The sequence below is a fragment of the Phaseolus vulgaris genome, chromosome 4, assembly GCF_051622355.1.
Source record: "Phaseolus vulgaris cultivar YP4 chromosome 4, ASM5162235v1, whole genome shotgun sequence".
Classification (NCBI taxonomy): domain Eukaryota; kingdom Viridiplantae; phylum Streptophyta; class Magnoliopsida; order Fabales; family Fabaceae; genus Phaseolus; species Phaseolus vulgaris.
In genome coordinates, this window is record NC_143501.1 from 31460809 (window position 1) to 31477514 (window position 16706).

General features: G+C 32.1%; 1 protein-coding gene across 1 annotated transcript; it reads right to left on the bottom strand.

The window, feature by feature from the left end:
- Window positions 1-282: 282 nt before the first annotated feature.
- Window positions 283-3817, bottom strand: LOC150028003 (uncharacterized). The gene is made up of 5 exons (XM_090300997.1): window positions 3580-3817; window positions 2589-2786; window positions 1961-2215; window positions 561-997; window positions 283-342 (listed from the first exon to the last, which is right to left on the bottom strand). The coding sequence occupies exons 1-5, from the start codon at window positions 3815-3817 to the stop codon at window positions 283-285; spliced, it is 1188 nt and encodes a 395-aa protein (XP_090157123.1).
- Window positions 3818-16706: the final 12889 nt, after the last annotated feature.

Sequence of the window (16706 nt, forward strand, 5' to 3'; positions counted from 1 at the left end):
CATTGCTTGCACTGTTGATCGTACCTCGTGCAGTCTTCCCTTATGGTCGACCAATAGTATCCCGCACGAATGGTCTTCGATGCTAGAGATCAGCCACCGATATGACTCTCACATATTCCTTCGTGGAACTCTGCCATTATTCTTGCACATTGATCGCCACTTACACATACCAAGATAGAGTGGGTGAACTTGTGTCTGAACAACTTTTCGTCAATGAGGGTGTACTTGGTCGAGTTTTTCTTTATTTTTCTGGCCTCTATGGGTTCTAGTGAGAGTATCCCATCAGCCTAACACTTGTAGACCTGCAATGACTCTTCCCCAAGAACTGGGTATGTGCTTATCCTGGACGTTTTCAATATCTCCTGAGTCAATGAACGATGACTCTTTTTCCTCCCTTCCGACGTGCTAACTTGATGGACCTCTACCAGATTATCCGCAGTGAAGGTTCGAGGTGTCCTCAGGGTTTCCTGGATGACTGTCCACTGTCTGCCCCCCTTGCCCGAACTGGCGAGCTTTGCTAGCAAGTCAGCTCGGGCATTCTGCTCCCTAGGGTCATGTACCAACTCGAACACCGCAAATGACTTCTTCAAAACTTGGACATATTCTAGATAGGCGTCCATCTGAGGGTCTTTGGCCTGGTATTCTCCTGTCACTTGGCCTATAACGAGTAGGGAGTCGCTCTTCGCCAGCAAACTCTGCACACCCATCTCCTTGGCTAACAGTATTCCAGCGATCAAAGCTTCATACTCTGTTTGGTTGTTGCTGGCCTTGAAAGCGAACCGTAGGGCCTGCTCAATCAATAGCTCATTCGGCCCTTCTAGGATGATGCCAGCTCCACTGCCTTGTTGGTTAGAGGAACCATCTACAGAGAGCACCCAGCGGAAGTCGAATTCTTCATGGTGCGCGTCTGCCGAGGAGAGCTCTACCACGAAGTCAGCATAAACCTGGCCTTTGATAGGGCCTTTATGCTCGTACTGAACGTCGAATTCTGATAGCTCTGATACCACATGATATGATTCCACTAGCCAAATAGAGATGATTCTTTGACATTTTATGGAATCAACTTGAGTTGGAGATAGCTTAGGCACTTTTAATAGAATTGGATCAAGGTCCTATGTTTCAAGAACTCACCAAAACTTGCACCAAACACCAAACTCACATGGAAGATCCATCTATTGTCAATTGAACCGATTAAAATGTGTAAAAAGGCAAAAGCACCAATTAAAAAGATCAAGAACAGAAAAGCACCGAACAAATCAACTGGAATTGAAGAAGAAACAAATAGAAACAGCCAATGAAACTATGAACCGAAGCAAAGCTGAAAATAGACTGAATTGCCGAACCAAAAAGAAGCTAAACATGTTTTAGGAATTTCATATGAACATGGAGATGAAAGAAAGAAGAACTTATGGAGATGGATGTTTTGGTTTGATGATCACGCCACTTGGATGGTGAAGGCTCCAAGATGAGTGAGCTAATGCCGCCACTTGAGAGAACCAAATGCACTCAAGATAAGACAAGGTGAAGGAGAAGACAAGTTCTCACAAATTCTCTCTCAAATTGAGTAGAGTTTCTCTATTGCTATTTTCCAATCTCAAATTTACAAAGGCAAGCACCTTTATTTATAGCCTAAGAGGTGCTGAAATGAAAAGCTAATTAAACTCAAATTACCCCCCAAATGACATAAAAGTGACACCAACTTAGAGCATGAGGAAGGTGTGACTTCCTCTCTTAGTTTGGCACCTCCCTATTACGCCTACACCCCTCTACTAAGCTCACACACCCCAAACTTCCTATTATTTTCCTAAACTAAAGACCTAAAGACGCTTTTACAAAAGAGGTGTCTTATGTTTCCCTTTAAGCACCTTCTAACACAAAGATATTACAAAAAGAGAAAACAACCTTCCATTATTTCCTAATGCCTTGAATTGACTTCTTGTAAGCCTTTGAGGTGGGCTACCAACTCCTTGAGCATCTAACACTTGAGCCTCTTCCTCTTCTTGTCCTTGAGTATTGGCCTCCATTTGGTCTTGAACTTGATCTCTATCACAACGCACCATTCTTCCCGCAACGTCTAGCTTCTGCAAGACCTTGCGAATGGGAAGGTCTATCATCACCACCACGGTAAAGCTCTGGAGGTAGTGGCGAAGTTTTCTTGCTGAGAACACTACTGTCAGAGTTGCCTTCTCTAGGGCCTGGTATCTCACCTCGGGCCCTTGCAATACATTGCTCACAAAGTAAATTGGCTTTTGCACTTGGTCATGTTCCTGCACGAGGACCGAACTGATCGCCCGATCAGTGACCGCAAAGTATAGGCGAAGCGGCGTACCCAGTTGCGGTTTGCATAATACTAAAGAACTACTCAAATTCTCTGGTCCAGATGAACCTACTATTCCTCCTCAGGCACTGGAAATAGGGGTTGCCTTTATCCCCTCCAACTGCTACGAATCTGGACAGAGCGGTCATCCGCCCTGTCAACTGCTACACCTCCTTAACTGAGATCGGGCTCCTCATTGCGAGGATTGCAGCGCATTTCTCAAGGTTAGCTTTTATCCCATGCTCGATGAGTAGGAAGCCTAAGAACTTGCCCGCTTCCACTCTGAACACACACTTCTCAGGTTTCAGCTTCAATCTATATTTAGCTATTGTGGTAAATAGCTCTTCTAAATCAGCGATGTGTTGATCCTTCACCTGCGAGGTCACCACCATGTCATCCACGTAGGCCTGTACATTTCGCCCTATCATGGGCGCGAGTACCCTATCCATTTGCCTCTGGTAGGTGGCACCTGCATTTTTCAGCCCAAAGGGCATCACTGTGTAACAATAATAAGACAGCTCTGTGATGAATGTCGTCTTGCACTCGTCCCTGGGATGCATTTTGATCTGGTTGTACCCAGAAAAGGCATCCAGGAAGTTGAGCAACCTGCAACCCGAGGTGCTTTCTACCAAAGCATCGATGCTTGGCAGGGGGTAGGAGTCCTTCGGGCAGGCCTTGTTGAGGTCTATGAAGTCTACGCACATCCTCCACTTCTTGTTGGCCTTCTTCACCAGCACCACATTTTCCAACCACTATGGGTACTAAATCTCCCTGATGTGGTCGGCGCTCAGCAACTTCCGTGTCTCTTCTTTGATGACCTGTCGCCTCTCCTCGTTGAACTTTCTCCTCCTTTGGCGAACAGGTCGGACCTAGGGGTCCATTGTAAGGCGATGGCATAGGAAGTCGGGGTCTATGCCAGGCATGTTCGAGGCGGACCATGCGAAGGCATCCAAGTGTCGTGCTATGACTTCGACAATCTGGTCCTGCGTTCCTTGGCCTAGAGACTTGCCAAGTTTAAACATTCTACCACCCATCTCCCTCTCTAGGATGTCTCCAGCTAGTTCGGGTCACCTTTCCCGGGCGACCTCTGCGTGGGCGACCCCTTCTTCACCTGGGGCCCGGGTGGTGACAGTGAACACTCCTCTCTTTGTTTTGAGGCTATTCTCATAACACCTCTTAGCCTCCTTTTGGTCTAATTTGATGGTGATCAATGTTCCCCCCAAGGATGGTAGTTTCATCTTCATGTGCCTTCTCGATGCTACCGCTCTCAGCTTGTTCGGGGCAGGTCTGCCCAAAGAGTATGTTGTAAGCTGAGGGAGCGTTAACAACAAGGTATCTGATGTTCTCTATGCGGGAAGCGACACCATCCGTGAAGGTGGTGCTCAGCTCTATGTGCCCATGCACTTCTATCTGATCTCCAGCAAATCCATACAAAAAGCTGGTGTAAGGCCTCAGCTGGTCGGGAGACAACTGTAATTTGTTGAAGGTCGACCAGAACATCACGTCTGTCGAGCTTCCCTGGTCCACCAGAACACGGTGCACCTTCCTTCCTACTGTCACTACCGAGATCACCACTGGGCCATTGTCGTGGGGGACTACATCTCGGAGGTTAGCCTTGGTGAAGGCGAGGTCGATGTCAAGAGCCTGGTCTGCCTCTTGCACCTCTACTGTCATCACCGCTCATGCATATTTATTCTGCTGAGAGGTGGTGCATCCTCCTCCCGAGAAGCCTCCTGAAATGGTGTGAATTTCACCATGAACGGGCATCTTGTGCCCCTGATCACCCTTTGGTGCTGCCAACGTCTGGACCCCCTGCGGTTCCTGCAAGCAGTCCTTCAGGAAACCATTCTTCACCAGTTCGTCCAACTGGTGTTCGAGTGACAAGCAGTTACGTATGGGGTGGTCATGCGCTTGGTGGAACTCACACCAAGCGTTCTTGCGGAGCCCCAATCTCTTGTCGGTTATCAGGGGCATCTTCAGTCTCTCCGCTATGTTGGGAATAGCGATCAGCTCCTTCAATTCTACCGGGAAGGTGTGCCTGGGGGGTGCATCCTCCCTTGCGCGCGCCCTGGTTTGGGGCTTCCTGGCCTCATAGGGTTGTTGCTTCCCTGGGGCCTTCTTTTCTGTCGTCGCCTCATGTACCCTCATGGGTTGAGGTCGACTTGGCCCTTGTGAGCGAACCAGGATAACGCTTTCGCGCTTCTCCGTGACTTCTCCTTCTGCGACGATATGGGCTACTACTCGCCGCCTGATCTCGCAAAAGGTTTTGGGGTGATTCCTGATGAGTGACTCACTGAAGGGTCCCAGCATGATTCCCTTCCTAAAAGCATGCACCATCATATCCTCGTCCTTGGTGTGTAGCCTCACCACCTGTGCCCCAAATCGGTTGAGGAAGTCCTTCAAGGATTCTCCCTGGTATTATCTTACGTTGAAAAGATCGAAAGAGACTAGCGAGGGAACCCGATGTATTGCTCCCTGAACAGTGTAGAAAACTGCGCAAACAACGTCACATGCCCGTCAGGGAGGCTAACAAACCAATCTAACATTGTGCCTATCAACGTGCTCATGAACAGCTTGCAATGCACTACATCAAAGCCCCCATACAGCATCATCTGGGTGTGGAAGGCCGTGAGATGAGCCTCTGGGTCCTCTACGCCTGTAAAGGTGGTTTTAGGACCTACGAAAGTGGCTGGTATCACGACGTCCATGATCGCCTGCGAGAATGGCATTGGGAAAGTTCTGGGTGGCGTAGGCAGGGCTCGCTCATCCACCACTCCTTCCCCTACCTACTACAAATTCCTGCGCAGTTCCTCGTTGGTCCTGCCCAGCTCTTCGTTCCTTGCTTGCGACGCAACCAGATCAACCTGGATGCGTTCCTGATCTATCCTGGATACCGCCACCGTTTCCTAAAGGGCGTGCATCGTCTCCATGATATGCTGCATGGTGATGTTTTCCCCTCTGTTTGGTGTGACAGATCCTTGCCTCGTATTCCTCATATTGCTGGATTTGTGCTTTATACTTATGAATGAGACCAGATTTTAATAAAGCCCCACGGTGGACGCCAAATGTTCTTGTCGGTTGACTCGTTTCCCGGTTGGCTCTAACGATGATCTCATGCCCGCTTCTCTCTACCTTGGTTCGTGCTTTCCTTGGATCGAAACACTTTGTACCTGCAAAGACAAAGGGGGAACCCTAGAGGCCGTTTGCACTCCGACGCTCAAGTCAATACTGGGGCAAAGAAATAGAATGTGTGTAATAGTTCTAATCTTCGAAATCGCGTACCTTGTGGGTTCTCTTATTACCCTTTATATAGTCTAGGGTTTCCTCTATTTCTGTTACCCGCATTTAGGGATTCTAGAGGAATGCCCTTGTGCAGCTATTACCCAATCTTAGTGTAATCTAGCGCGTAAGGGTCCCCTTGCTGGAGTGCAACCTCTAACGGAATGGCCTCCTAGGTACCAACTTGTGCACTTAATCTCTAGGGCCATTCATCCTGGGGGTGTCCTAACTGTTCACGTGCCACATGCAGCTTCTCTTGGAAACCCTAACCCTCATGGGCATTTGTGGCCTCCAAGACTCTTTACTCGTGTCGCGCCCAGTTGCGTTATCCACACCACACGTATGGTACCTTGTGACTTAGGCTTACCCCCACCTCTGGGTGTTTTATTGATAACTTATGTGTGTTCTGGGACCCACCTTTCGTGGTCCAATTCAGTTGTTTGAATCATCGATGCCCGATGTCACATCGGCCTTACTGTGTTGCCAAGGACACGTCGGCACATCCTGGTGATCGACGTCTGACCACTGATCAACACCCTGGCTCGTGCTACTTGTGGGACACTGACTCATGCCGCTTGTGGGACCCGGCTTACGTGGCCCACCATGACTAGCAGTCAACGATGTTCGAGGACTGGTCGGTACAGAAAATATTTAACCATAATAATAATAATAGAAACTAATTTAAAAAATAAAAAAAAAATAGTTTCTAAAATGGTCTCTAATTTAGTCACTATAGCAACTAATTATTTTTTGTCTTTAAAATTGATTTTTATTTCATGATTTTCTTGTAATGTATAAACTTTATAATCTAAATAGTTGGTAAATAAAATTTTAATAGCTAATTAAATACTAATTTAGAAACTATTTATCAATAATAGAAAACACTTTAAATATCAATAATGTTTTTTAGTTTTTAGAATAGTATCTAATTTAATAAATATAATAATTAATTATTTTTTGTTTCTAAAATTATTTTTTATTTAATAATTTTTTATTAGTGTTATAAAATGTAGAAATGGATCTATACTTTTAACAAGGGTCAAATTTTTTAATAGTTTGAAGGTGGAAAAAATATTTATTCCAATTTAAATCTATTGTATTTACCAAAAGTTATATATAGCATTTCTCCTTAAATATTCATTTATAAGAATTTTAGGTAAAAACAATATTAGTATATTTTATCTTCGTACTTGACCTGATTTTACGTGTTTATCTTACACTTTTAATAAACCATAAAAAAAAATCTATTTACTAAAAAATATAAAATAAAAATATTTTGGACAATAAAAGTCCAAAATCCCAGAATGTATATTCAATAATCATTAATAAAAACAATAATTATCACTCATTAATTACTTTTGTATGAAGGTAAAGGATCTATTTAACAGTTTTGAAAAATGAAAAGATTAACGTTTAAGTAAAAAAATTAGTCAATAGTTACATAAATGCTTTCCATATTATTTTATTAATATAAAAAAAGTTACATAAATGCTTAGGGTGTTAGAAAGACAAATTTGTTGTAATAGAAGTAAACCTTGCATGCATTTCATTTCACGTGCATAGTTATAGTAGCTAGATAGATGAATATTGCGTTTCGGGTTCTCCATCAACTTGATACTAGATTCATTGTTCACATCGAAGGGTCAGAACTTGAAGGGTATAGTTTGCTTCAAAAATATATAAATAAGTTATACAATAAAAATTAAAAAAATATTTTTTAATAAAAAGGGTTAACTATTCATTTAATTGGTTAGAGTCACCAAATTTTTAAAAAAAAAGTGTTTCAGTTAAAGATACTTTATTTTCTTCTCAATTAATTAACCAACTAATGGAAATGAAAGGAATGCAAAGTTACAGGGATTAAAAGAAATAATATCTTATTTTCATTGAGACTGTTTATTAACTATATGCCTAGGTCATGTTTCTTTACCACAGCTCTATGATTTGTAACTTTAGTTCAAATCAATGCATATGACCAATTTCAATCATCTCGATTGAGACAAGGGTACATTGTTTTCATTATTTCACACATATGTAATTAACCATAATTTTATATCTAAATGAAATTGATGAGTCTAATTTTGTCCATACTTAATCATTTTAGGTTATTATTGAGAGAGAAATGCATTGTTTTAAGAAAATATTCATTAAATTAATTGGAATTGGACAATGATTAATATCTTTTTTTTGTTAAAAAATGATTTTTTTAATACATTTTGTTTTCATCTTTCTTGTACAAGGGTTGGGACAACCTTAAAGTGTCTCATTTTATTTTAATTTAACCACATTCTTTGCCGACAAAAAAACATTTTGTTTTCACCTTGATCTTAATTATTTGTAGAGATTTTTGAATTCATGCAAAAGAAGTTCATAGTTTGAAGTCAAAGAAGTCATTATAGAGCTACTAGATGTTCTTGCAAACCAAAAATATGAGCAAAAGACATGAAAACAAAGTTTGCAATAAATGAATAAAGAGTTGTGATAAATTGTAAAGAAAATTCTTACAAAAAATTTTTGAGGTTAGCACAACTGTAAAGACCAAATAAATTCATAAAATAGAAGTAAATATTTGAGAGAATTTTATACAATAAATAATGCATTTAGGAGATATTTTCTCCACCTAACTAGAAGTTGGATTTTCTCCGCCCAATTCAAGCTTGATCTTCTCCATAAAAAGTTGTGCATCCATCCAAAGACGTCGTCCAAGCCATGGAATGTGGATATGGTTGTTGATTTGCGTCCTATTTAAGGAGAGCCAAGAAAATGCACAAGAGATATCAATCTCCCAGGGTACATAGTCACTTCCTCTGTTTACTTTTCTCCATTTGTATCTTTGTATTTTTGTCTTCCACATGGAAGGCTAAGCATTTAGATTTGATTCTCTTGTAAATCCCCATTATATTCTGAGGTCTTGAGTAATAAAAGTATTGTTTTTCATTTTTCTACTACAAATTACACATTACTGTCTACTTTCTTTGAAATCCTAATTTCTGGTGAAAAAGTGTTTCTAAATGCATGTTGAAGTTCTGTCCTTTGCTTTAGTTTTGATTTCTTAATTAGTGCACATTGTTCTAATTAAACCTCTTGAACTCATGATTCAAATGGTGAAAGAGACACAATCCACAAGGAAATGCATGGAGACCAGTGGTGAGGAATAAACCATTAGACGCATGTTCTTGATGGTGAGATTCAGTGAACTAAATTGATGCATACTGATCTAATTTGGCTCTATTTGAGGATTGAAGAATGACAAATCTTTAGAGACATATGATGGTGATGAAACTTGGGGATTAATTGCCTTTTATTGATTGTTTTATTCATTTATTTCATTTTTGCTACACAAATCACAAACTCTTCTTTACTTTTGTTATTTTACTAATCCAATTGTTTTGCAGATAGTTTGAGAACTATTATTTTACTAAATGTACACTTGAGTTCATTGGAAGACGACTTAGGGTTAATAAACCTTCTATACTACCATTCCCCGTTGTTAGACAGTTCTTGAACAAGCATTAGACAATTTTTTTGGATAATCTAACTGTGTAAAAACCTTGATTTAAATGCTAGACGATATGCAAACATTTAATGATTTTAGTAACTATAAGAGTGATGGAAGAAGGAAAAGAAGTGTTTGTAGAACATCCTTTATTAGAAAAAAAAACTTAAATGAGAACATAATTAAGGGTGTGAAAACACTACGAAGAGAATGAAACACTTATGCAAGTGTATGGCCAATGGTAAATTTGAATTTTGAAGATATTCTTTTAAAAACTAAGAATTGACACAGCAGGAGATAATTAATAATGAGCTATTTATTTATATTATTGTGCAATGTCAATTATATCTTAAAATTTAATATAACTACCAATTTTCTTATGCGTTAAATATTTCTTAATTCAGAATTATATATAGATTTTATGTTTCGATTCTACAGACATTTAGAATTATAACTTCAAATTTAATCCTAATTCTATTCAGTAGAAATAAGATCTAAATTTTGAAAATAAAATCACCATAAATTTCTAATTAAAAAATTGATAAAGTTTTAGTTAGGAAAGTATATCCATAATTATTTATAGGAGAAGAAAACAAAAAGATAGAATGAAGTAACTCATGTACATTAAACATTATAAAAAAAAATTATCTAACTTTAAAAATTGAGTACATATGTTGAATTTAACTTATAATAGAAGTTTAATTAATTAATTAATTAATTATATATATGTGTGTCTGAAGAAAAAACTATTTAAACAAAATATATTATTAAATCAAGTTCTATAAATTAATTATAAAGTGGGTTCGATTTATTACGATGATTTGATGAAATAAGAATGGATCTAAAGTCTAAGTAAAAGTACTAACATCAGGGGTGATGAATGAAGACATAATAATTACCTAATGTGAATCCAAATTCACATATTATATAAACGACTTTGCAATATTATAGAAGTTATTAGCATATGAAGTCAAACTTTTCTTTTATTATATATATATATATATATATATATATATATATATATATATCAAAATGATGCAAAGAATGTAAAAAAAAAAAAGAGAGTTTTATCCTGAAACGTGTACCTTTTTTATGTGCAAGTCCAATTTGTACTACTAGCTTAACAATTTGAATTGGTGGTTATTTTAATTGGCCATTAGCAAGAACCTAATTTAAGTTGAGAAATAGGTGTAGATGGATGAAGATTGATAAAAAGAGAGAATAAGAGAAGAATATTGGATTGCTGAAGAGGAAAGCACTAAGTAGAGAGTGAGAAAAGAAAAGAGTGGAAAAATCATATAATTTAATTAATAATGGAAGGGAGTGTGCATCCCACACGATCACCACCAACATGCAATATCTTCTTCAATCAGAAACAGAAACAGAAACAGAAACGAGAGTTTTCAATGTTTTTGCATTCCAACATACTTCCATTATTTTGGTCACCAACTTGCAACATGGATGAGGTCATGAGAGGGAGTATTCAATAAGCTCCACAAACTTTTGTCTCATTATTAAAGCACAATGATATAAAGTAGTAAGTCCCCAGTTTAAAAAAGGTGCCTCTTATATGCTATGCTATAATGACAGCCATAACATGAACCGTGGTTAAATAGACTTCTTCTCTAACATATCTTCAAATACTATATAGTAACATATGGTTGCATATGGTAAATTATTAATAACTTTGAGTTAGTGTAATTATTATATAAAAAAATATTAAATAAAAATTAATTTTAAAAATTAAAAAACATAGTTTTTATATTTAATTAAAGTATATATTTTAGAGACTTAAAACATTATTATATATAAGGTGGTTTCTATTATTTATAAAATTTATAAACTAATTTTTAAATTGATATATAATTAGCTACCAAGGTTTAGCTATTAATTTTAGAACAATTAAAATATTTATAACTAACTAAATATCAAGTTATAAACTATAGTTTATAAATTTTATTAATAATAGAAACTATTTTAAGTATCAATAATTTTTTAAAGTATATAAAATAGTATCTAATTTAATCAATATAATAAATAATTATTTTTTATTTTTAAAATTAATTTTTATTTAATTATTTTTTTATAGTATAATACACTTATACAAATATATAAAGAGGTGAATTTAATATTTAGTAATAATACATGTAATCTTAATCTATATATATGGAGCACTTCTTAAAAACAACCTAATATATGAAATAAGATTAAGCATGACTAAAGGAAATATAACCAATAAAAACACATAATGTTAGTTTTTAATGTATCCGTGATCTAGTAATCTTGATATTTTTCAGGACATATTTAGCAGTTTTTAAATGAACATCTATCTTTCATTAGAAACATACACGTTATTAATTAATAAATATTTAGCTCTATAATAATTAAGATGCATCTATACCCAGAAAAATATATAAACCTGAAGAAGGATCATCATGTGAAATATACTAAAATTAATTAATTGTTATGATTTCACAGTCATTTTGCACTAACAATTTTAACCAAAGGATAAAGATATACTCTAGGGCATCATCTATTTTGAGAAGAGCTACGTTCGATCTTATTCACACAAAGCCATGTTTTAATCATATTTGAAAAATAAGGATAATTATGAAGATTAGAAGCTTGTTTAGCTCTTTTTTATGATAAAGACAATCATTGGGTAATTAACTTAAATATCAATCCAGAATAAGCCTATTTATGCACTATTTGTGAAGAGTTTTTTTTTTCTTATATATCCTTAAACTATATATCGATTTTATTTATAATTAATGCTTCATGAAAAATAGCTAATTCTTTTTAATATAATCATCTCTCTAAAATATATTTAAATTTTCTATTAATAATATTAAAATCCGAGAATTTACTAAATAATGTGAATCAACTTTTATTCAGACCAACATAAAAGTATTATATCCGAAGAGTTTATAATCTAAGTATAATCCTAGATAAAAATAAATTTTAAATTATTGAAATATTTAAAGTATACCGGATTATACTCTTTTTTTTTTAAATATTCTCATGGTTTTGTTTATTTCAATAATTCAATTTAATTACTAGATGTTAATATAAAAGGACAGTATATTATCAATACTAAAATTAAATAAATATTTATTATCTTTTAAAATAATAATTATAATTGAGTTGTGTTAGGGATGCACAATAGAAATAGTAAAAAATATAATTATTACATAATAACTAAATTTTAAGATAAAAAATAATTAGATACTGATTAAATTATATATTAATTATTTTAAAAACTAAAAAATTATTGATATTTAAATTGATTTTTATTATTAATAAAATAATTTTTAAATTGATATTTAAATTAGATATTAAGATTTAAACTATAATGTATTAATATTATAGATTCTAAATTAGTATTTAAAAATTAATTAAAACAGATCAGTTTAAAATATAAAATAGTTAGTAGCTAAGATAACAATTTAGAAACTATTTTATAAAAAAATTTATTGATAATAAAAACTATTTCATATATCAATAATTTTCTAATTTATAAAATATCTCTAATTTAGTTAATATATATTAAGTAATTATTTTAATTTTTAAAACTAGTTTTTATTTTTCTTATAGTAAAAACTGTAAAATATGTTTTTACTCCACTAAAATATTTTCAAATTTACAGTGGTTATTAAATTCAAATTTTTTTAATTGTGCAATTTTTGGTTATTTTGTGGAAATAAAGTCATGTATTTTTGTTAAAATATAAAGAATGAAAATATATTAAATTTTTACCAAGAAATTAAACTGAATTTTGTGATATTTTTATGAACTAAAATTATATTTTACCTAAAATGTGTTATTCGTTTGCTTGTTTATAAATAGGTTTTCCAGTTGTGCCCTAGCCTTATGATATGAAAGCATTAAATTTAATTTAAATTACTTTGTAAGCATGCATCAAATAATTTCTATACTTCTTTTGTGAGATATGACCTCTGCATTATTTATATAGTAATACTTTGTTTTCAATAAAAAAAAGTAGCTTTCTATATTAATATCCCATGGACACACGATATTACTAATATGAACTATATAAAAAATAATATAAAACAAAAACATGATGACTAGACAAAACTCATGTAAAAAATTAAAAACAAAAATATATATTATTTACCAATAAGCATTTACACTAATACATGAGTTTAGATTATTCATTTAATACCTACATATATAGTTTAGATAGTTTTTTCCAATTTACTAAATAATTTCCCTTTAATAGTTATTTTCTTTTATAAAAAATTGTTTCAAGTTTTTTTATTTTATTTTACAAGGACAGATATTTTTACACTAATAAGAACCTTATTAAAATATACAAATGTTTAAGTGTCTTCAAATAGAAAAGGCCTTAATCATTGTAATTCACACTTGTATATATTATAAAAAAAAAAATCATGACAAAAGAAGAAAAAGGGGAAATAGTTTATAAACATCAAAAAGAAAGGTTTGAAAAGTATGAAACATCATGAGAGAACAAATGAAATGATATTTATGGATGTATTAGAAATAGTAAGAAATAAGTCTGTTATATATATTGTTCAGAAGTTATCTTCAAAACATTTATACACTTTTAATAAAGAAAAAAAATGACTAACTGTATTAAAGCTTTTAAGCTTAGTTTTAGTTAATTTAGTAGAGATATTTAATGTGTTTTTATTTTAATATATAAAAATTATCTAAAATATTATAATTAAATAACATCATTGATATGATGACCTTATTTGCTGGATTATACCTTGTTTCTATCAAGGAATCTATTATATGAGAAAATATAGACACACAAACTAGGACCTTAATTTTTAATTAATTATCAATCAGACAAAGTAGGAGTTTAATTTTCAATTAATTATCAATCATGATCAATTATGAACTTCGTTCTGCCGTTTGAAGCAGGAAAAAATCAGTGGATCTAATTCGGTTTTTTATCATTATGGGGTTATTTTTTTTTGTTTTTTATCAAAATGAGGTCCGTTTAAAAAAAATTACAAATTTAGGCAAGTCATGTCAATTCGGCACAACTTCATATGCACAAATCGTCCCAATTAAGCACGACTTTTGCCATGTCATACTGAAGTTGTGCCAACTTGGCACGACTTTTGCCACGTCATACTGAAGTCGTGCCAACTTGGCACGACTTCTGCCACGTCATAATTTTTTTTATTTTATTGTTTATATATTGGGTAGTAAGTTATGTAATGTTAAAAATTAATTTGATACATAATTTTCTAAGAGTGTTATTTTTAAGGAACAAAAAATTGGAATAATTTACTTCTAGTTCAACTTTATATTTTTATTTTATATCTTGTAATGAATCTTACTAATTTGTTTAGTTCTGATTAATCTCTTCTCGTCATTACATGTTTTGTAAAATCATTACTTCTCAAGTTATTTATTTTGCAAATTCACAACAATAATTCTCTATTTATTTTCCAAATACAATAAATTTTCATTTATCTATTTATTTCCAAATTCAATAACAATTTTCTTCATTTTTTAATTAATTAAATAATCAATTTATTGTATTACATTACTGTCAAACATGATCCATACACGATTATCCAATTTTTTGTTCCTTAAAACTAACACTCTTAGAAAATTATGTATCAAATTAATTTTTAACATTACATAACTTACTACCCAATATATAAACAATAAAATAAAATAAAAATATGACGTGGCAGAAGTCGTACCAAGTTGGCACGACTTCAGTATGACAGGGCAGAAGTCGTGCCAAGTTGGCACGACTTCAGTATGACAAGGCAGAAGTCGTGCCTAATTGGAACGATTTGTGCATATGAAGTCGTGCCAAATTGGCACGACTTACCTAAATTAGTAATTTTTTTTAAACGGACCCCATTTTGGTAAAAAGCAAAAAAAATAACCCCGTCATGGTAAAAAACCATCTAATTCATGCTTAAAAATTACAATAAAAAATAATTAAATACATTAATTAAATTAAATATCATTTAATAAACTTAAAAAATTATTAATATCTAAAATAGTTTTTATTATAAGTAAAAATTTATAAACTGGTATCAAATTTTAATTATCAATTATTTTATATTTTAAAATTAACAATTAAAATCTTATAATTAATTAGATATTCATTTAAAAACTAGTCTATAAATTTTATTCATAGAAAAATTACTTTAGTAATAAATTTTAATTTTATAAAATAATTTTTAATTTAATAGATATAGTAACTTCTTTTACCACTAAAATGAATTTTTATTTAATAACTTTTTTTAATGAAATATTAAACTAGCCTTGAAATGTGGAAGGACAAGTAATAAATCAAAGTAAAATATTTGTCAGAAAAAAAATGGAAATCTCATTATAGAAACACATAAAAGAAAGAGATTGTTGAAATGGTCTCTTGTCTATTTTTTTAAAATATTATTTTAGAAAAATAACTATTCTAATAATACATTATTAATGTTATTCATTTCATTTTAACCTATCTTTGTGAAAGAATAGAATTAAAATTCAGTTTTTCGTGAACCAAATTTTAACGAAATTTTTTAATTTAAAAAAATTATGAAAAATCTAAAAAATTAAAAACATTACAAGAAAAATAATTAATATTTTATAGCATTAGTCGTATTTAAAATGTACTTCGTATTAATTAATTCATATTGAAATTTTGTTTAAAAATACCATAATGAAAATTACAAACTTAAATATTTATTTAAAATAAATATTGAGTGAATTTATAATTAAATCTAATTATTAATTCAATTATATAAAATATTAAATAAATATACATATTTACGAAGTCAAACTTATAATATATTGTTTGTTATAACTAATTTATTTAAAATATCTATTTTTTTTAAGTATAATAAATATTTTGAAATTGAATAAATATGTTTAATTTTAGTCTATCATTTGTCAAATTGATTTTATGGAAGTAAAATAAGAAAGGAGTATTTAAAATAAAAAGAATATTTAAAAATTAAAAAATTAAAATTAAAATTATAAATATTTTACAAAATTGTTAAATATTACAATGGTTTTAATAAGCTTTTAAGTTGATTATGTAATATATGGAATAATATATTAAATTATGTTAGATGAAATTGGTAATAAATTGACATGTTACAATTATTTATTTTTTAACTATAATTGTTAAAAAATATGTTTTTTATAATGAATATTTTTTTGTCTAAAATTTAAATAATTTAATAGAGAAAAATATTTTCAAATAAAAGAAATGAAGTTAGAATTTAAGTTAATGATATAATATAGTAAATATGTACTTTTTTGAATTATTAAGAATTATCATTTCGGCATTAACATAGTTGAATTTGAAATATAAATTGATTATCAAAAATATAGTTATTAAGATAATAAGAAAAGCCCAAAAATTAAAATTAAAAAATAATAAATACAAAATATACAAATAAATTTATTATTAATAAAAATATATTAATTATTTAGTTAATATTAATTGATTATTTAGTAGTTTATATAAATTTATCAAAATAATATATTTTTTAAAATAATAAATTTCTTACCATTTTAATTTTTTTAAAACTAAAATAAAGGTCAAAATTCTGTTCTAGAAAATTGAATTCTAAGCATAAATAGAAAAAC

Bases quoted from the DNA above. Each gene is read 5' to 3' on its own strand.
- LOC150028003 (XM_090300997.1), bottom strand. From the start codon at position 3,817: ATGTTCTGGTCGACCTTCAACAAATTACAGTTGTCTCCCGACCAGCTG. The intron at 2,216-2,588 runs GCAAGTTCTTAG...ATGTATTGCAAG, and splicing joins TGTGTTCAGAGTGGAAGCGG to GGCCCGAGGTGAGATACCAG. The intron at 343-560 runs GTACATGACCCT...GAAAACGTCCAG, and splicing joins CATTTGCGGTGTTCGAGTTG to GATAAGCACATACCCAGTTC.